The sequence below is a fragment of the Carcharodon carcharias genome, chromosome 1 (genome assembly GCF_017639515.1).
Source record: "Carcharodon carcharias isolate sCarCar2 chromosome 1, sCarCar2.pri, whole genome shotgun sequence".
In the NCBI taxonomy this organism is placed as follows: Eukaryota; Metazoa; Chordata; class Chondrichthyes; order Lamniformes; family Lamnidae; genus Carcharodon; species Carcharodon carcharias.
In genome coordinates this window covers 181,528,892-181,550,293 of record NC_054467.1, presented here as the reverse complement: position 1 = coordinate 181,550,293, position 21,402 = coordinate 181,528,892, and the positions used below count along the sequence as shown (strand labels likewise).

The 21,402-nt window shown below is 40.5% G+C and overlaps 1 protein-coding gene across 1 annotated transcript in view; it reads left to right on the top strand.

The window, feature by feature from the left end:
* Positions 1 to 21,402, top strand: part of itga2.2 (integrin, alpha 2 (CD49B, alpha 2 subunit of VLA-2 receptor), tandem duplicate 2) — a 172,538-nt gene that overhangs the window by 146,324 nt on the left and 4,812 nt on the right. The window contains exons 20-28 of the mRNA XM_041187111.1: positions 830 to 953; positions 1,761 to 1,844; positions 2,671 to 2,747; positions 2,845 to 2,934; positions 6,121 to 6,223; positions 6,476 to 6,580; positions 12,262 to 12,366; positions 14,303 to 14,416; positions 15,881 to 15,967. Coding sequence (XP_041043045.1) covers positions 830 to 953; positions 1,761 to 1,844; positions 2,671 to 2,747; positions 2,845 to 2,934; positions 6,121 to 6,223; positions 6,476 to 6,580; positions 12,262 to 12,366; positions 14,303 to 14,416; positions 15,881 to 15,967 — 889 coding nt within the window. The remainder of the gene's footprint in view (positions 1 to 829; positions 954 to 1,760; positions 1,845 to 2,670; positions 2,748 to 2,844; positions 2,935 to 6,120; positions 6,224 to 6,475; positions 6,581 to 12,261; positions 12,367 to 14,302; positions 14,417 to 15,880; positions 15,968 to 21,402) is intronic.

Here is a 21,402-nt window from a genome sequence, read left to right as displayed (position 1 = left end):
GGATGCACACCTGATGTCATCGCGCATCCTTTTACGCATCGGCATGTCAGGCCTGCCCCTGCACACCGACTGGAAAATTCTGCTCATAGAGTCTTTCTTTCTCAGACTAATATCACCTTTTTCAAGGCAAATAGGGCAGGATATCATCAAGGTAATGGACAAGTATTTTCTTTAAATGTATAATTGCGTTCCTTTCTTTGAAAAAATTTGGTGTAATGCACTGAGGTACAAGGTTAAAAAAAAACCTTTTTCAGTGAATAGGAACTAACATGTCAGTCATGGCTTAGTTAGTGGTGCTCTCACCTCCGAGTCATAAGATTCCAAGTTCAAATCCAATTTAAAGGCTTAAGCACAAAAATTAATGTTGATACTCCAGTGTAGTACAGAGGTGGTGCTGCTCTGTCTTTCAGCTGAGATATTAAACCGAGGTCCCTTCTGTCTGCTCAGATGAATGCAAAAGGTCCCTCAGTGCTATTCTGACAAAGAGCAAGGGACTTATCCCCATTGTCCTGGCCAATATTTACCCTTCAATCTGCATCACCAGAAGAGATTATCTGGCCAATATCACTTTGCTGTCAGTGTGTGTTTGCTTTATGAGAATTGGCTGCCGGATTTCCTACTTTCTAACAGTCCCAACATTTCAAAAGTACTTCCGATTGTCCATAAAGTGCTTTGGGACATCAGGTGATCATTAAAAGCATTATCTAAATGCAAGTCTTTCTATAATAGTATTTCTTCCTTATGGCTTTACTTGACTACAATTTACCATTTCTCACTGTGTTTTCAAATATATATCTTAAATTAATAAATGTCTTATTTCTACCAACAGTAACTACATTGTTAGTAGCAAGCAAAAACAAGTAACCATTAATGTAGAGACAGAGAACAAGAAGGAAAATGCATTTAATGCTAAAGTCGCTGTCCATTTTTCTGATAACATCTTTTTCGCATCAGTGAGTATAACATTTTAATTATATGATACTTTACATGATACCATAGCCCTTACATACTAAAAACAAAAATGTAGATCTTTGTCTTTTCCACTTGGGTGTTAAGCTGCCTCTGTGTGGAGGATAGAGGGAAAAGTTGGGCAGAGAAGTTGACTGGCCTGTCACAGGTAACTTTCATACTGCATCATTGCCAGACCATGACCCTTTCTGACAAGGAAAAACTGACTTATCCCCTGCCCTACACATCCATTCTTAGATTTGTGAAGTGGGGCACTCAGCCTCCAAACAGGCCACCTTTTTTGCTGTACTTCCTGCAGTCAGACCTCCAACCCTTCAGCATCAATGGGAACAGTGTTTCCCACATGCCTCTATTGTGCTATTGTAAACAATTAGTTGATTTTCATGCCACCACCCCAAATTATGCTTCCATCGTGAGCTGCAGCCCTTGAGAGAGGTGCCTGACCAGACTTTCTGCTCCCCAGCCATGTGTGCTTCAGGTTTAGCTCCCTGGACAAGCTTGTAATGTGTCAGTAGACAATTCATATCATGCTGAAGGGATTCCAATTGCAAAATGTGGCACAGCCCCAATTTTTTCCAGATTAGTAAAATTGTGCTGCACTATCTGTAATAATGTTGTTGAACAATAATTTCACCTAAACAAATCTGTAGATTATAGAAATTTCATAAAAAAGATAGTCTATCCTATTATAAAGCTATTGGAGTGAGATAGGGATATGACAGAGAGAGAGAGAGAGAGAGAAATGTATATTTAAACTATATGATGGGTGTTTTATCTTTTTATTTTAACAGGCTGAAGGCACCGACTGTAGTGAAGAGAACTCAAATTTGGTATCCTGTGACATTGGGTTGCCGTTTTTAAAAGGAGGAGATAAGGTGATTTTTTTTAGTTTTTGTTAAGAACACTTTACTGGATTCATTAATAATAAAAGCTTGGAATAGAAATGCATGCAATTTATGATTTTAAATACATCAGAGATCAGAGGGGTGAATTACCAAGTCTACACTGAAGACAGTGGATGTTAAGCTGGCCACAGAATAAACGCTCAAAGGAGAATTCTACACTGGAATCTGTTTTTTCCATTCTTAACTTCCAAAAGTACCCCTCCAAAATCTCTTATTCAGGTACCAAGGCAAAGGGTCAATACCCATAGTGAAGGTCATCATGGAATTTGAAAAAAGTGAGAGGTGAGGCTAGGTAGGTGAGGAAGTAATCAGAAGATGACCCTAAGCGAGATGGATGACCCCTATGAGATCTCGTTTATCTACTAAGATGCTGACCACACATGCCTCCATTGTCCTCAAACCCCCAACTGAATATAGCTACAAGTGAGAACCCAAGAAGATAATGAAAATCAGTTTGGTGCAGAAAGTGTTGTCAAAATATGAAAAGATGCTGCATGCTTCACAATGGCCCAAGAAAAGGGATTTGAACTTGAAACAGGTGAGGAGGAGCTGCAGCAGGAGGAGTATCAGAATGAACAGCAGGATGAGAAAGCATGATGAAACAGTCACTAAGCAGCCAGAGTCCTTAGAGATGCAGTGGATAGGGCTCTGGTTGAAAGCATTTTCAATAAAGACCCTTACAGTTATTCTTTATTAAATATTGATTTAGAAATTACCTTGTGATTAAATGCTTAAGTCAGAGCAAAACTATAAGTTAAATACATTAAATTCAATTTTTCTTTTTACACGTTGATAGGTCTCTTTTAAAATTAACTTTGATTTTAATGTCAACAAACCACAGAATGATACATATGTGAACTTCCATGCCACCAGGTAAATATTGATCATAATAATTCAGACAATTTACTTTTTATGTTTTACAATTTCTATTTGGAAGTTTGAGTAATATCATAGCTGTTTTATTTTACAGTGAGAGTTATGAAGATCCAAAAACTAATTTTGACAACAAGGCAAATGTCAGCTTTACTGTAAAGTATGATACTGAAATTCTCTTTTCAAGGTATGGAGGATGTATAAGGCTTACTGTATAGTATGATCTTGCAGTTTATTATTTAATCAACTTTCTTAATGATCTGTGGTCATAAAAATGAGGGATGTCGGTGATCAGAACAGGATTTTTTTTGCTGTTAACTCCTCTGTTCTTGTAAACTATAATCCTGTCCCCAAACATCCTGTTCATCTCTAATGTCCTTGAACACAGGGTCTGGGAGAGGGTGGATGAAAAACACCAGGGCTCATGCTCTAAATGTGCCCATGCTCATTGGCTGTATAGTATGTTAATGGGGATGGTCTACCTGCCAGATTGGCTACAAGTTGTTCTGGCAGTGCTTAAAGCAGCCAATATGGCAGATATATCATCCCAATCAACAGGAACTCAGTCAGTGATTGCTGTTGTTCTGAACAATAGCAATCATTGGCTGAAGAGGACATGGCAGATTCCCCAGTCCCTCCTTTTTTGCTTACCTCTTGGACTCTTCTGTTTTTGTTGGGCATTGCCAGATGCTTTCTTTACCCATCACTTCAGACTTGAATAAAGGCGGCTGGAGCACAATGTGAGGTAAAATACCTAGTGCCTCACCTCTACATTTGGCTTACCCCAAGAAGGCCCTTCATGACCTTCCGCCTTGACGTTGTCGTCTTGGCCCTTCACAACCTCGCCTCCCTCAAGTTGACTGTATAGCTCTGGCCCTTCCTGATCTCTCTTCCCTCGATGGTGTGACCCCCTACCCCTGGCTTCCTGACCTCCTCCCTCAAATTGAATGTGTCCGTGCAGTATGTACCACCAGAGGTAAACACAAGGTCAGTATTAGCTAACGCAATTCCTGAATTCATCGCTGGTCCCCTCCCCCTTCCATGATGACCAGGACTTGGGGCCTACAGTCTGTCTCTCTCTCACTCTACTTCTTAAGCAAAAAAAAAAGGTTTTATTTGTTAGCTTGGCACTTTTTAATGGTCATTTTTATCAATACCTCATTTTTAAAGTGATCAGTTTATTGCCTTGACTTTTTTTTGCTCAGCTAGTTGTTTGTCTTTTCTTCATACCTTAACTTTTGGTTTTGCAATTCAAGTTTGACGTTGTGTCTAGTTGCTTTTTGGGCAGCTGGCAAAAGGGGTTAGTTTTGCTCCAATAGAAGCGGGAAGTGTTGGAAGTGCTCAGCACATCTGGCAGCATCCGTGCAGAGAGAACAGAGGTCAGTGACCCTTCGTCAGAACTAGTGCAGATTGTGGACCCGAAGCATTGACTCTGTTTCTCTCTCCACAGATGCTGCCTGACCTGTTGAGTATTTCCAGCACTAACTGTTCATATTTCAGATTTCGAGCATTTGCAGTACATTGCTCTCCTATTGTATGCTTTATGCTGGACATTCGTAACTGTTAGTTTCAATTTAAAGTGAGAAAATACTTATCACTCAATGCTAACAATATTAACAAAGCCCACTTGAGTGATTAGAATTAGCACCAGCCAATTCACCTGAAAGGTTTTGCCATTTTTAAACTTGGAATTGAAACTAGGAGTCACGTGAATCGAATATGTCATTGTTAGTTCAAAATATTCCCATTTGTACATGGGGTTGTCGTTTGTGGTGCTTGGGAGATTCAAGTCTTTTGGACGCTGCTGTCTGGATATTGCATAGGACTAAGTTCAAAGAAGCAGAGCTGGTTTCATAATATGAAAGACCAAGTTATGTGTAATTCTCTGATAAAGCCATGGCTGTAAATTGTATCATATTGAAACCTGAGCTTTCAATGGGCTTTATAAATAGAGGCATAGAGTACAAAACCAAGAGGCTTCTCTGAACCTAAATAAAACAATTCAATCCCACTGTGATTATGCTTCCCAATTCTGTGCATCCAAAGGATTTGTAATCTTTGTGGGGGGCTCAGGGACGAGAAATTAAAAGAAGTTGGGGTCATTGTCCTTAGAACCAAGAAACCTGAAGGGATTTGATGGAGGTTTATAAAGTTATGAAGGGTTTAGATAGAATAAATAGAAACTGTTTCTAATGACTGAACAATCGATAATCAGATGGCCCATATTTAACTTCATTTAAGTTTATTGGCAAAAGAAACAGAGGCAACATGAGCATCATGTCCATAAGATATGTAAGAGATCATAAACTGTTCAAATCAACCATTACTTTCTGCTTATTTTAAAATGGACTTTGCTGGACCAAAAACTGCTACAGGTCACATGATTTTCAAGGTGGCTGCAGTTCTGGAAACTTCCAACAGTAATTACAGGACAAAGCTCAACCCTCATCCTTGTGGAATCACACACATATCATTGTGTGGACCGATGACAATCAATGAAACAAGGGGACAGCAAAAAGTCTGTCTCCCCAGCCAGGGCTTATAACAAGGAGAGAGCCATTGAAACTTGTTATGCCTACAGAGGCACTAACAACCACCATCTATCTCCTAAGGTGGACAATGGATTTTCACCAGAGGCATAGAAACTGATTGTTACCCTAAAACTGACTCCTCAGTGGGCAACAGACATGTCCTAAGCCCCTTTGGCTGTTGGAAAATGTAAACGTTACATTCTTGGGCTCTGAGGGTAGTCTGCTGTTAAACATCTAGCCTGTCAACAGCAAAGCCTGGCTCCAGGCTGACAACAAAGCCTGACTCAAGCCTAAACCTCCTCAAAGCCTGGTTCTCTGGAAGATTCCTGCCATTGCGTGTAGAGTGAACAAAGTTTCTGGGTACCAATCTCATCTTGCTGCTTCATCACCAACTATAAAGGAGTGGTTATGAACAGGAATGCACTGCCAGAAAGGATGGTGGAGTAAGATTCAATCTTGGCTTTGAATTGGCTAAAACCTGACTACAAGGAAAAGGTGGAGGCAGAGAAACTAGCCAAATTGCTCTTGCAGGGATCCAGCATGGGTTTTACAGGCCTAATTGTCTCTTTCTGTGCTGAAAATATTGGTTTCACCTTTGCATCCTGATCTTTTGAACCTAAGAAAATACCAGCCCTAATGCCATTCTGTTTAAATACCTTAGATATATAGTTGAAAAGGAAACCTTTATAGGTATGGGATTCCATATGATGCTTTATAAAATAATGGCTAACAAAAAAAAAATGGATTAAAGTGATGAACTGAAATATGTTGTATTTTGTATTCATGAGTTTATATTCCAATTCTTAGCCACAGCTTTGATTCTTCTTTCTTTGATGTTGCAGAGTTACTAACATAAATTACTATGAAATTTCTCCTGAAAAACTGGTTCCTAAAATAATACATAAATTAGATGAAATTGGTCCAGAATATGTTATTACCTTCAGAGTAAGTATGTTTTGTTGTTGCATTGCACTGTTGCATCCTACTGGCATCTCCTTTTCAATATTCTCCACTTCATTCGTGAAGGACAATAAACTAGATGAAATTGTCAGACGTGATATTAATGTTTGCGTGAAAGACATTCATGTGAAATTTATTTCCTGTCTTAGTGATGTTGCAAGCCTATTACTAAATGTATTTATTTTTCAGAAAATGATATCGAAAGGGTACAACTAATAATGTACATTATATTTTAAGGTCAATACTGGGCATTTCCCTGTACAGACCACCTATATTACTATTGAAATACCAGAATCCACAAAAAAAGACAATCGACTACTATACCTTACTGGGATAAATCAGGTATGCTGTATTTATAATTGTTGAGAATTAAGCAATTAGTACCTAGCAGCATTGCAATAGCACTGAAGTTTGTCATATGACAACTGCAACTTTTGTATGAAGAACACAGAAAATCTATGAAAATTTAATCACCCACTTCAGTTAATGGAACTGAGTGAGTAGTGAATTAGGTTCATGTGGGAATTCAGTGCATGGGGAAAGAGGTGTGGTATACATATGAATTATTCCAAGTTAATTAAGTGAGTAATTAAATTAAGTTAACTAAGTAACATACGTAAAAATGGCAGGACAGGTGTTATGTTGCAGCTGTGGAATGTGGGATTTTGGACACCAAGGTGATCCATGACAAACACATCTACAGAAAGTGTAAGCAGCTAGAAGAATTTTGGATCAGGATTATTGATCTGGAAGCTGAACTGCAGACACTGAACATCATAAGGGAGGGGGAGAAATACCTAGACACTGTGTTCCCGAAGACGTTCATACCTCTTAGAATGGGGTCGTCTGTTTGGTCAGCAGTGAGGACTGCTGACCAACTGGATGTGACCTACTGGATGTGACCATGAATGAGGCAGCTGATGGGACTGAGCAGACAGTAAGGGAGGAGCCTCAGACCTTCCAATTGTCAAAAGGTTTGAGGTGCTCACAACCTGTGTGGACAAAAGCAAGATCTGCAATGTGGATGAGCAGGCTGACCATGGCACCATGATACAGGAAGCCATTCAAGCAGGTGGAGCAAACAGGAATGTAGTGATAGTAGGAGACAGTATTGTGAGGGGATTGACACTGTTCCCTGCAGTAAAGAGTGAGAGTCCAGAAGGCTGTGTTGCCTGGCCCTGTGCCAGGGTTTTGGACATCAGGACTGGAGAGGACTTTGTAATGGGAGGGGGAGGATCCAGTCATTGTGCTCCATGTAGGTACCAATGGCATAGGCAGGACAAGGAAGGAGGTTCTGCATTGTCAGGATGAGTAGCTAGGTACAAATTAAGAAGCAGATCCTCAAAGGTAATAATCTCTGGATTATTAACTGAGCCACGTGCAAATTGGCATAGGGAAAATAGGAATAGAGAGGTGAATGCATGGCTCAAAGACTGGTGTGGGAGAAGTGGGTTCCAGTCTGTGGGGCACTGGCACCAGTACTGAGAAAAGTGGGGGCTCTACCGTTGGGATGGTCTATACCTGAACTGTGCTGGGATGCATTATCTTGCGAATCGCATAACTAGGGAAGCAGAAAGGGCTTTAAAATAAACAAGGTGGGTGAGGGATCAAGCTTGGGAGATGTGGCAAATCACGGGGTAGATTCAAGGCAGGAGAACATAGTGATTAACGTGGGAAATGAAGGTCATAGAATAACAGGAAGGGACAGAGAGATAAAACCTAAGAATACACCAGTAGTCAAGACTAGGTGTTACAAAGATAACACAAAGATAAAACTAAAGGCTTAGTATTTGAATGTGCATAGCATTCATAACAAAGTAAATGAATTGATAACGCACATTGAAGTAAATAAATATGATCTGATAGCCATTATGGAGACCTAATTGCAAGCTGACAAGGATTGGGTCCTAAATATTGAGGGGGTATATGCTAATCAAGAAGAATAGGAAGCTACGTAAAGGTGGAGGGGTAGTACTGTTGATCAAGGATGACATTGGTGCAATAGTTAGAGATGACCTTTGTTCAGGAGATCAGGAATAGTAGGACCAAGTATACAAGAAGAAGTATTGGGTGCTTGTGATAAAGGGATGGCATAATCATGGGTGATTTTAATCTACATATAAACAGGAAAAATCGGATTGGCAGTAGTAGTCTGGATGAGGAGTTCATAGAATGCATTTGATTTAGTTTCTAAGAGCAGCACCTTCTAGAACCAACCAGAGAGCAGGTTATATTAAACTTGGTGTTGTGTAACGTAACAGGATTTATTAATGACCTCGGAGTGAAGGCACCCCTAGGTAACAGCGACTACAATATGATTGAATTTTACATCCAGTTTGAAAGGGAGAATAGTGGGTCTAACAACCGGTGTTTTAAACTTAAATAACGGCAACTATGTGGACATGAAAGCTGAGCTAGCTGAAGTAAACTGGGATACTAAGCTAGGGGATAGATCAATAGAGAAGCAGTGGCAGAAATTTAAGGGGATGTTTCAGAGTATTCAGAATGAGTACATTCCTACTATAAAGAAAAATTCTAAAGGGAGGACCCACCATCTGTGGCTAACTAAAGAAATTAAGGAAAGCATCAAACTGAAGGAAAAAGCACTTAACTGTGCAAAGATGACTGGCAGGCCAGATGATTGGTCCGAATATAAAGAACAGCAGAGAATGATTAAAAGGTTAATCAGGAGAAAGAAATTATGTATGAGAGGAAGCTAGCTTAAATCATAAAACCAAGAGTTTCTACAGGTAATTAAAAAGGAAAAGAGTAGGTAAAGTGAGTGTTGGTCCTCTAGAGTGGGGAGTTAATAGTAGATAATAAGGAAATGACAGAGAAAATGAACAAATATTTTGCTTCAGTCTTCACTATAGAGGATACAAAAAAAAATTCCAGTAATAGCTGGAAGGGGTGGAAGGGGGAGGGGAAATTACAATCACATACAATCACAGGGGAAGCGGTGCTGAGCAAACTGATGGAGCTGTGGGCTGACAATTCTTCGAGTCCTGATAGACTTCATCCTAGAGCCTTCAAAGAGGTGGCTAATGAGGTAGTAGATGCGTTCCTGTTAATTTTCCAAAATTCCCCAGATTCTGGAAAGGTTCCATTAGACTGGAAAGTGACAAATATTCAAGAAGGGAGGGAGGCAGAACACAGGAAACTATAGGCCAGTTAGCTTGACATCTGCTGTGGGGAAAGGTGTTAGAATCAATCATTAAGGGGATGATAGCTGAGCACTTAGAGAAAATCAAGGGGCAGAACCTTATGTTCGGCGAGGCGGGGGGTGGGGGTGGGGGGGCCTGTCTGTCGACGCGTAAAATGACGCGGGGTGATGTTGGGCGTGCGTCCTGACATCACCCTGTGTCATTAAGATTTTCAGTTCGGCCAAACTATCAAAGGCCTGTTAAGGTCATTAAAATTAATTAACATGATTAATGGACCTGCCTGTCCAACCTTAAGGTTGGCGGGCAGGCAGGGAGCCCAGGTGGGCTTCTGAAAAAACATGAAACCTCATCCACACGTGGAATGAGGTTTCATGAGGGTATTAAAATTTTTATAAAATGTTTAAATAAAAGAAATTGACATGTTCCAACTCATGTGACAGTGGCACATGAGTGGCCAATCAGTAATTTTTTTCCCCTTCTTTATTGAAATTTTCAAACCTGAGTAGATCCCCCCGAGGCAGCACTGTGTGTTCTCTGGCGCACATGCGCAAAAGAGTGCACTCCCGGCTCAGGGAATCCCCCTGCCCTGCCCGCTCAGGGAGCACACAGCGCTTCCTGGCGGATGTCATGCTGGGCGGGCCTTAATTGGCCTGCCCACATAAAATGGCGGCCCGCCCGAGGAACATGCCCACCCGCACCCGCTCCCATACATCACCCCCAATGGGAGGAAAATGTTGCCCAAGGTAGTCAGCATGGTTTTATGAAAGGGAAATCATGTTTAACCAATTTATTAGAGTTCTTTGAAGGAGTAACATGCACTGTGGATAAAAGGTAGTCTGTAGACGTGCTTTCCAGAAAGCATTTGATAAGGTGCTACATCAAAGGTTATTGTAGAAAATAAAAGCTCCTGGTGTAGGGGGTAACATATTAGCATGGATAGAAGATTAGCTGGCTGACAGAAAACAAAGAATATGCATAAATGGGTCTTTTTCTGATTGGCAGGATGTGATGAGCAGAGTCCCCCAGGAGTATGTGATGGGGCCTCAACCTTTAACAATTTATATCAATGATTTAGATGAGGGCAGTGAAAGGATGGTATCTAAATTTGCAAATTACACAAAGATAGGTAAGAAAGTATGTTGTGAAGAGGACATAAGGAGGTTGCAGACGAATATAGATAGGTTGAGTTAGTGGGCAAAAATCTGGCAGATGGAAGAAAATGTGAAGTTGCTCACTTTGGCAGAAAGAATAAAAAAGCAAAATATTACTTGAATGAAAATGGCTGCAGAATCCCTAAGTGCAGAGGGATCTGGGTGTTCTAGTTTGTGAGTCATAAAGTTAGTATGCAGGTACAGCATGTAACCAAGAAGGCTAATGGAACTCTATCCTTTATTATGAGGGGAACTGAACATAAATGCAAGGATGTTATGCTTCAGTTATACAGGGCATTGGTGAGACCACATCTCAAATATCGTGTGCAGTTTTGGTCTCCTTATTTAAGGAAGGATATAAATGTGCTGTAGGTAGTTTAGATAGGGTTTATTAGATTGATACCAGGATTGAGTGGGTTGTCTTATGAGAAAAGGTTGGATAGACTGGGCTTGTTTCCACTGGAGTTTAGAAGAGTGAGGGGTGATTTGATTGAAGGATATAAGATCCTGAACGGTATTGACAAGGTGGACGTGGAAAGGATGTTTCCTCTTATGGGTGAGTCCAGAACTAGGGGGCACTATTTTAAAATTCGGGGTTGCCCTTTTAGGACAGAGATGAGGAGAATTTTTTTTTTCTCAGGGAGTTATGCGACTTTGGAATTCTCTGCCTCAGAAGGTGATGGGGGTCACTGAATATTTTGAAGGCGGAGGGCAAGGAAATCAAAGGATACTGGAGATAGATAGGAATGTGGAATTCAAAACACAAACAGATCAGCCAAGATCTTGTTGGATAGCAGAGCAGCCTTGAGGAACCGAATAGCCTACTTCTGCTCCGATTTTGTATGTTTGTAGGGGTAATTTTGACTCTAGGTTATAATATTAGATACTGATACTTAACTTCAATGGAAATGTAAATCAGTTGTTTCACACAGTCACTCAAGGCCAAAAATTCCCCCATCTGGCTGATGCTAGATCATACATACTCATTCAGTAAAATAACCTTGTTGAAACACTATACATGCAGAATCCAGTAAAGTATGAACAAAAGTCTGACTTTCTTCTTCTGTCTTTCTAGCTTCTCTTCCCATTAGGTAAAATTATTTTTACATGAAGTACAGTCAACAATGTATGTTTGTAATAAGGTAGACTGAAAGAAAAATAGTATAAGCAAATTTATTTGCTCTTTTCACGAGTGAAATTTGTGCCTCCCTGTACATTTTTTGGTTTCTGTCATTCAAGCCATGTGTTTATAATCCTATACTTATGCCTGTGGTGGTCATCTGCATCAATTTTCTGGTTGAATGCACTTTCGCTGATTGGTATTCTGATTGTTCTTAAGATGTTGGAAGCATCCTTGTTCCTCTTTAATTGAGCAGGATCAGGGTAAGGATATGTGTTTCTGGTCAGCACTGCTCTAAGCTGCAAGTAGGAATTCATAAGATTACCCCTTTAGAAGGTTTAACAGTCAACAGTGATAGTTGATGAGGGAGCATTCTAACAAAGTTGGATGTATTCCAGTACTGCAGCAATGAAAAAACTGACTCCTACCCCACAGGCATCTGTCATAATCCATCATTGCTTACTTATTCAATGGGCTATCTTTCACATTTGAGACTAATATTCATTAGCAGTGGAGTTATTAAGGACAATGTATGTTTTGTAGTTGGTCATTCAAATAGTGATCCTCTTTGTTCTAAAATAATTGCAGGAAAACAACATAAAATGTGATGTAAAACCTAATGCATTGAACATCGAACCAGAAAATCATTCCACAGCTTTTAAAAAGGAGAGTTTTCGGAGTGGAAACGATTTGGTAAGGCAAAATGTTATCACCTAATATTTTAGTTCTTGGACCTGGCATTTACTTTAAGTTTGATCAATTAAACAAATGGTTGGCAATTTATGTAAATATCTTAATCTATTTTCACTACACAGCCATCAAGTATGTCCCTGACTCTGGTTACTATGGCAGCCAGGGCCCTTCTTTCTGCCAACCATGTGTCACCAAAGCCAACCGAGCAGAAATCTTGGCATGTTATGGGTATTTTGGCAGTCAGTCAGTAATGTAGAAGAACTTGGCCAACTGTTTGAAAGATGTGCTAATGCCAAAGGTAGTGATTCATCTGTGTAAGTGTTCTCTAATCAGCTATTAACAACAGTTTGAGCGGTAGTGAATAGCTGGACCATCTCAAGTTCCTCCATGTCATTAGCACCCACCCTTATAAAGCTGAAGGCCTTCCCCCAGTGATAGCTCCCTCTCAAGAGCTTGTTGTAGAACAGACTTATGCAGCAAAACTTGATGATATGGGATACACTCTCTGGGCTGCACTGGAGAAAACCGCAAGGCCTGCCTAGGCATTAGAATCAGTGCTGCAAGACTCCAGTGATTGATACACAGAGCTGATTGTATTTGCTTTCCACTGCTGAGTATGGAATTCTCACAGGTGTCATCAGCCAGGTATGTATGTGAGATCCCTGGTCGCCAAGGCATCAAGATTTAACTTGTTGTGCAGGATCAAACAATTGAGGAATGGAGGATTGGTGTAAGATAACTTTGTTACGCCAGCTGCTGAGCCCTGAAAGATATTTTAGTGGTAGTCAGAGATCACAGTGCCACAGTGTTCAGTACCACTTCTGACTCCTCAGATATTGAAGTTGTCCAGGTAGAAATGCTAATTAGCTATCCTCCCAGACACAACAACTCCTTTCTTTCTTGGAAATAAATAGATTAGAGTATAACAGTTCACAAACCTGACATTACTAACACCTCCTTGCGAGGTGACAGTTGTAATCATTGACAGTCTAACCAACATCAGCATCACTGCCCTGGTCATTAGTTACAGATGTGAATATCTTGAACCTTCTTCCCAGTGAAACAACCTGGGCCCCTCTTTAACAGTTAACAACCAAGTAACCCAGGCTTGTTGTCTGCAGAATTCAGAGCCGGTCACATGACCCCCTTCATTCTTCCATTTTACCTTAAATTAAAGACACAATACCAAAATGTAACAATCTTATAGACTTCATATTTGTAACAGGGTGCTCAGAAAATTGCATGCATGCTCTTCTTCGGCCTATTAATTTAGTTGATGAAAAAAGGAGGTCCATGAGCAGGCTTCCTTCTATCTGCTGGCCTTCCAACAGAATGCTTATTTCTCTCCTTGTCTTCCTAGTATGCCGTATGGATTAGGAGTTCAAGAGGAACTTAGGTCCTTTGTTTAGATTGTTTGGATGGTTGAAAAAGTCTCATAAAACCACCTTCACAGATAGAGGATGTACTATGTAAGACACCTGTAGCAAGTGAAATACTATTAATTTAAGTTTGTCACTGGGATCAGCAGTTGGTCCCTTTAAGTAATATGTAAGACTGCTGGCTGACTCACAGAAGGACCAAGAAATGGTATGTACAGAAGATGCTGTCACCATTGCAATGACAACGCTTGGGCTCAATTTATATATATTAAGGAGGCTTCCACCTGTTGTAGAGGGGATTTGAATGCACTTTCATTTATGTACATTTGCCCCCTACCTCCCCAGAAAATTGGGTCATTCTGAAAATTGGGCGAAGGGGAAGTAAATGCCAACAAATCTTGCTTGATTTTCTGGCTGCTACTATCCTATTTTAGGATGCAAATGGAACAGCAAGCAGACCAATATTACTGCTGTAAAGTCTGGATATTTTACGGAAATTATTTTTGCTGACTGATGAATCTCATAGTCAAAAATATTTTTCAATTTTATTTGTGCAGACCTGTGAAAATGTCAAATGTGAAAGCTTTGTGTGCACTATTAACAACCTTGACATGAACAAGGAATACTTTATTAATATTACTACGAGGATTTGGCTGAACACATTTATAAATGTAAGTACCAACCATCCAATCATTCATTATGCTGAGTTTTTCCCCAAGTTTAAATTACACTTTCTCCTACTCTTAAAAATATTATGCATAAAAACTACAATGCTGCTCTCAGTAAGAAGTCCTAAAAATAGCAATTATTAAACATTTTGCAAAAATTACAATTATAATATCAGAAAGGATTGGCAGTTCATCTTATTGGCAATTGTGACTGAAGATTTTAGAAATCTGTAACTAATTTACAATATATATCTATTCATTTTCCCACAAATAGGTTATAATTAATACAGAAAGCAAGATTAATTTCTTATGGTACATAAAACTAAATTTTATATTCCATTATTTGTTCTTTTTAAAATCGAATTTTTTATCTTTTACCTCCCCCCTCCACCCCCACCTTCCCCGCCCTGGTCTTCTCGATCTGAACATCACTGCTGGAAGTGGACAGCTACTCTTCTACCTTCCCTGATGCCAAGAGGCACATATGAATGACATCTCTTGTTTTTATTCCATATCTGCCTGCTACATTTGAGCTCACTTCTGCCCATTGCAATCAGGGGTGGGAGCGTTGACAGATTTTTTCTTTCCTACCCCATGACATTGACACCAAAAGTAGCAATATTACAACTGCCCCAGCTAAGATGGTCACCACAGAATCGCTTTGGCACAGAAAGAGTCCACTCTGCTCATTGTGACAATGCCAGTTCTCCAAATGAGTAATTCATTCGGTGCCATTCTCCCACCTTGTCCCCGTAACCCTGCACATTGTTCCTTGTCAGATAATAATCCAATTCCCCCTTAAATGCCTCAATTGAACCTCCATCCACCATGCTCTCAGGCAGTGCATTCCAGATCCTAACCACTCACTGAGTAAGAAAAGTTCTCATGTCTCCATTGCTTCTTTTACCAATTATCTGAAATCTGCGCCTTCTGATTCTTGATCTTTCCACCTCATGATTTTGAATACCACTATCAAATCTCCTCTCAATCTTATTTTTCTGTCAGTAAAATTATTAAAATGTGGATTTTTTTTAACTTCATGACTTGCTGTTAGTGAGAATTGTTTAACGTGATTGGTTACGTAGCCTGCTTGACAGCATTACTGTTGCTGGATACCGGAGATCCCCTTGAGCTGACACTGGATTCAAAGCAAGGTGGGAAATGGGAAATTCACGTCACAGAGATCGCTAATTTGGGCCAATATTCTTTGCAATGCAATCAAATAGGAGCTGGATAAGAGATTTTGCTCAACCCACCATTTTAGATTCTTGTCCATCATGTGATCGTCTTATGTCAGGATATCACTACAGATGCTAGTACCTAGCGGCGCCAATTAATTTACTTTTTTAAAATTAATACTTTAATTAAATAGGGCAATTTTTAAGTGACCTTGAACAACTTCACATGTTTATGTAGTGTGAAACTAGCGAAATTTTTAAAACTTTACTAAGTTTTACTTTGTTTTAGGCTGACTTCCAAAGTGTAACATTGACTCCATCTGCACAGATTGATACAGGGGACTCATTACTGATCATCAAAAGCAATACGTTAACAGTAAGTGACCTCAAAACTACCGCTGTAATTGCGTTGCAAAGTTTCTTATGTTATGTTGATATAATCATTCAGACTTAGTACAGGTAAGACTTGAAATACAGTTAAACAGAGCTTGCAACATAGAGGAGAACAACTAAAGTGGGAAGGTGCAGTTGGGCAATGTAAAGACAAATACCTTGAAGTGACATGAGGACATTACCATTTGAACACTCAATGTCTCAGTATGAACTTTCTATGCTGATTAAACTGAATGTTAATCATTTTATTTTAATGCATTAAACATTTATATTTTAATATTCATACTGCATAATTTCAAAGACAGAGGCTGAATAATCTGGAGAAAAGCAGAAACTACGTTAATGTTGATACTTCAGTGCTAGAAGCATTCAGAATGTGGAGTGTGAAATCCACGTTGGGCGGTATTACAAAATGGACGACAGTGAATCGGCAGCTGGTTTTGCACTCTGCCTAAATGTCAGGCCAAGTGTAAAATGGACTAGCAATTCAAAGTTGCTCAATTTGCGCTGCTGCCCAAGAGTGAATTTCACATTCATAATGTTTGAGCTAGGAAGCTGCAGAAACACGATTCATTTCAAAAGATTGGAAAGAATTTAAGGGTAAAGTTATAAACAGAAAGTTGAAGAATAGAGAAAGCTGGAGATAAAGGGGTTATTTTCAAAATTTATCTGAAGAAGATAAATTGATAACCCAGGATAACAAAATGAAATGTACTGCCGAACTGACTGTCCTGAGACCATTCAAATTGGACTTTGGGCCCCATTAATATTAGTTGGGTGAGCCACTTGTGCCCCATAGTACTTCCATTGACAGCTTGCCTAGCTAAAGAAAATTAATGTTAAACCGCTTGACTCGCATAAGTAGTAGCAAAAATGTAGGCTCTGGGGAATTAGAGCAGAAACGATGTTGGGCTGAAGGTGAGAGTTGGCGATAATTGGGATAATGAGGAGTGGCAGAGCACTCACATTTTGCAGGCAATAGGATGCAGCAACTGCTGAGGAAACCACACCTGCTCCATTCCATGATATCCAATATCCCAGAAGGGACTTAAAATAGGTAATAGGCTTATCATTTCTATGTCTCTTGGGATATCTGAAAGATGTCCCACTCAGCATCATCTGCAGAGGATATTGGTCCCTGAAATTGGCCCTTATTGAATTTTTTAACACATTTACAGGCATAATATCCAATTTCTAGCCCCAAGTTCTTACAATTGATCAGGATAGCATAGATAATTTAAAAATCATAGGCCTTTAGTTACTATAATATGATTATGTTTAAGGTTATTGTGGCATTAAGCACCACTTAAGTTTTGAGTTCGGGAGTCACAGATTATTCATAGGGGATAGAACACAAAAGTGATTTTAGAATAGTTTATTAAGTGATTATTAAGAAGCAACTGTTTAAATATGATGTATAAGCTAAATACCTTACAAAACTGAGTGCGCACTGATCGCTGAAATAGGGGGTTCATTCTTAAGCTTCCACCAGATACAATTAGTGGCAAAATCAATGACTACTCTGAATCTCATGAGCGCATCACTACTAATAAGCCCTGTCCATTGTGCCTAGTCATATAAATTGGGGACAAGACTGTGACTCGAATCCCATCAATGTTTGGCTATATGGGAAGGGATCACTGTGTTAGCTGAGTCTAAGCTGAAATGTCAAACCCTGTTAGAATTTTGAGCGAGCCCTTCATTGGCCAGGGTGAGGATTGTGGATGATGGTAGCAGAGGAGCCAGAGTTAACTAGCATTAATTGTTGACAGCCTCCATTATCAAAAGTGCAGACTACCAGTCTCCTACTATCATCGTATGGGATATGGGAAATAACCTCTCCCTGCTAGGCTGGAAGGCGTCACTGGGGAAACTGGTTTAGTGACCTGGAGGGCTGAGGCACTGTGGCAGCCATTGGCTGGGCTCCATTCCAATTCACATGGCCTTTATCACTGCCTCCATTCTCTCTAGTCGCTGTTACAGGGTCAAGACTTATCTGCACTGCAGGAAGGGGTAACACAAGAATAGGTACAGCAAGCAATTAGGAAAGCTAATAAAATGTTATAATTTATTGCAAGGGGAATTGGTTACAAAATAGGGAGATTATGCTTCAATTGTACAGGACATTGGTGAAACCACATCTGGGTTATTAAGTACAGTACTAGTCTCCTTATTTAAGGAAAATGGTGTGTGTGTTAGAAGCACTTACTAGAAGGTTTACTACACTAATACCAGGAATGGGCAGATTATCTTACGAGGAAAGGTTGGATAGGTTAGGCTTGTATTCACTGGAGTTTAGAAGAATAAGTGGCGACTTGATTGAAACGTTTAAGATCCTGAGGGGTCTTGACAGGGTGGATATGGAGTAGATGTTTCCTCTTCAAAAACAGAATTACCTGGAAAAACTCAGCAGGTCCGGCAGCATCGGCGGAGAAGAAAAGAGTTGACGTTTCGAGTCCTCATGACCCTTCGACAGAACTAGGTGAATCCCAAGAAGGGTTGAAATATAAGCTGGTTTAAGGTGGTGCTTGGTGGGTGGGGGGGGGGGGGGTGTGGGGAGAGAGAAGTGTAGGGGGGTGGTGTGGTTGTAGGCAAAAGCAGTGATAGAAGATGTCACAGACGGCAGAACAAAAGAACACATAGGTGTCGAAGTTGGTGATATTATCTAAACGAATGTGCTAATTAAGAATGGATGGTAGGGCACTCAAGGTATAGCTCTAGTGGGGGTGGGGGGAGCATAAAAGATTTTAAAATATTTAAAAGTAATGGAAATAGGAGGGAAAAAGAAAAATCTATATAATTTATTGGAAAAAAATAAAAGGAAGGGGGAAGAAACAGAAGGGGGGTGGGGATGGAGGAGGGAGGTCAAGACCTAAAGTTGTTGAATTCAATATTCAGTCCGGAAGGCTGTAAAGTGCCTAGTCGGAAGATGAGGTGTTGTTCCTCCAGTTTGCGTTGGGCTTCACTTGAACAATGCAGCAAGCCAAGGACAGACATGTGGGCAAGAGAGCAGGGTGGAGTGTTGAAATGGCAAGCGACAGGGAGGTTTGGGTCATTCTTGCGGACAGACCGCAGGTGTTCTGCAAAGCCGTCGCCCAGTTTACGTTTGGTCTCTCCAATGTAGAGGAGACCGCATTTTAACTCTTGTTGGGGAATCTAGAACTAGGGGTCACTGTTTAAAAAGAAGAGGTCACTCATTTAAGACAGAAATGAGATGAAATTTTTTCTCTCGGGGTTGTGAGTCTCTGAAACTCTCTTCCTCAAAAGGCAATGGAAGCAGAGTCTTTGAATATTTTTAAGGCACAGCTAAATAGATTCTTGATTAACAAGGGGATGAAAGGTTATTGGGGGTAGGCAGGTTTGTTGGTTGAGGTTACAATCAGAACAGCCATGATCTCATTGAATGGCGGAGCAGGCTCGAGGGGTCAGTGGTCTACTCCTGCTCCTGATTTGTATGTTCATAAGAACACAAGAATTAGGAGCAGAAGTAGGCCACAGTGACTGTATTCTTGCTGGAGTACAGCTCAAGGTAGCATTCTAGCCATCCCTCCAACTGTTTATTGCAGTCGGTAAGGACCTCACTCACCTTTGCTTTCAATTGAGCCGTTTTTTTTGTTGATGGACCTGTTACCTTTTTAATTCCTTCATTCATCCCCCTAGCATCCCCTATGTTGAAGGACATCTGGATATTCTGACAGAGTTGTAATGAGTAGTCTTTGATGCACCGCCTAGCAGTCTGTTGGACATTACATCAAATGCCTCGTGTCATGCATTCAGATCTCTCTTGTAATGAATGAGAGTGTACCACTTGGCTTCAATGACAAGTTCCATCAGAGTGATAGCCCCGAACCAGTCAGCATTTTTCCATACTTGCTTCCCATATGTTGAGAGTGCAATATTGTAAATGGTGTCTTGAAGTATGGTCCATTTTGATTATGTGCTGGAGAATGCCTGCTCAATCAATTTGAGGGACTGTTGGTTTTTATCTGGATAGGCAGTATGATTAATGTTGATATGACGATTGCATTTCTGGTTTGAATCAAAAAGACTCTTTGAGGGCTACTTCCTAACCCTGCTGCACAACAGAGAGTGATCTGTTAGTGCTGTAGTAGCTGCATGTGTTGAGAATGCTGTTCAGAGTCATGTCTAGTGATGATCAGGTTCAGCAGGTGCCAATATCCTGATCTTGGATGTCTCCAGGACACTTTGTGGCATGGTTTGTTCTGAAAGAAGCTGTTAGATACACAAACTCATGGTAGCAGCAAAACCCATGTAGTCTCTGTCCGTTCTAATTTATCTTTCCCAGGCTGTGATGCCCAAGGCAGGAGGGCCATGCCTCAATGCTTGTGCACATTCTTGCATTGAAACTGCCAGTGGGTAAAGATGGTCTGATAGCAGAATCAAACTCCCCATAGAACTGAGCTTTTGCCTTTGGAGTGGAGAACATTGTTGAAGCATAAATACGTATGAGGTTAACTTCTCTTGTTTGAAAGGCGGATGGAGAGAACACATGTTGAACCATTTGTGGGGTGTTAATTATTTAGAGTAGTGAGTTCCTTACAGCGAGGCTGACATCTTGTTCACACACATCATCTGAATGCTTCCCCTGCCAGGTGAACACATAATACCTATCTTTCAGTGATCCACTCTCAGAGAGCCTGGTGTTTTGTAGGAATGCTACATTGATGTTCAGCCTATCAAGTTCTATGTCAACCACAGCTGTCTTAAGCATGTTATTGACCAGCTCCAAGTTATCTGTCAGTCCTTTGTACATGATCCTTAGCTTGTTAATCAGACAGTTGGCTTTTTCTTTCTTTCTGTTTGTTTTGTTTGCCTGGTGCGATGGATTCTGTCTCTTGTTGCACAGAGACTTGAAGCTTCAAGCACCCAAGGTGATGGATCGTGGCAGGGCAGCATCTTACTAGTTAGGAGCCCACCTGAGGTGGGCAGTGGCTGACCAGTAGGATACAAAGGTGCCTCCCACTTTCGGAGACCCCCCATAGCACCTATTCTGTATGTCAATTGAATTGGGCTTATCACTCATAACAGCTGTTACCTATGCTGTGTTAACATTTGTAGTGACACTGGAGCATTTTCTCCAGGACACACAAATTTATGGAGACCCTGGGCTGTCCAAACATTAGGGTCCTCCCCTCGACCTCCCCTGTTGAGTCTATAGGAATGCAAAGCCCTACAATCAGAACCAGCTTGGTTATAGGAGTTGCCAGAAATATGACACATTTAGACATTAGTCCACCTTTGGGCTCCACCAACAGACTTTTTGTCAAGGTTCATTCCCTTATCCTTCAACTCTCCCGAAGTATTCACTAAGTAGTTGAACTATTCACCTATAGCTGGGAGTTTGGTTCATAAATACCAGGGTGTGTCTACATGCTGCTGGACCTGCACACTCCATAT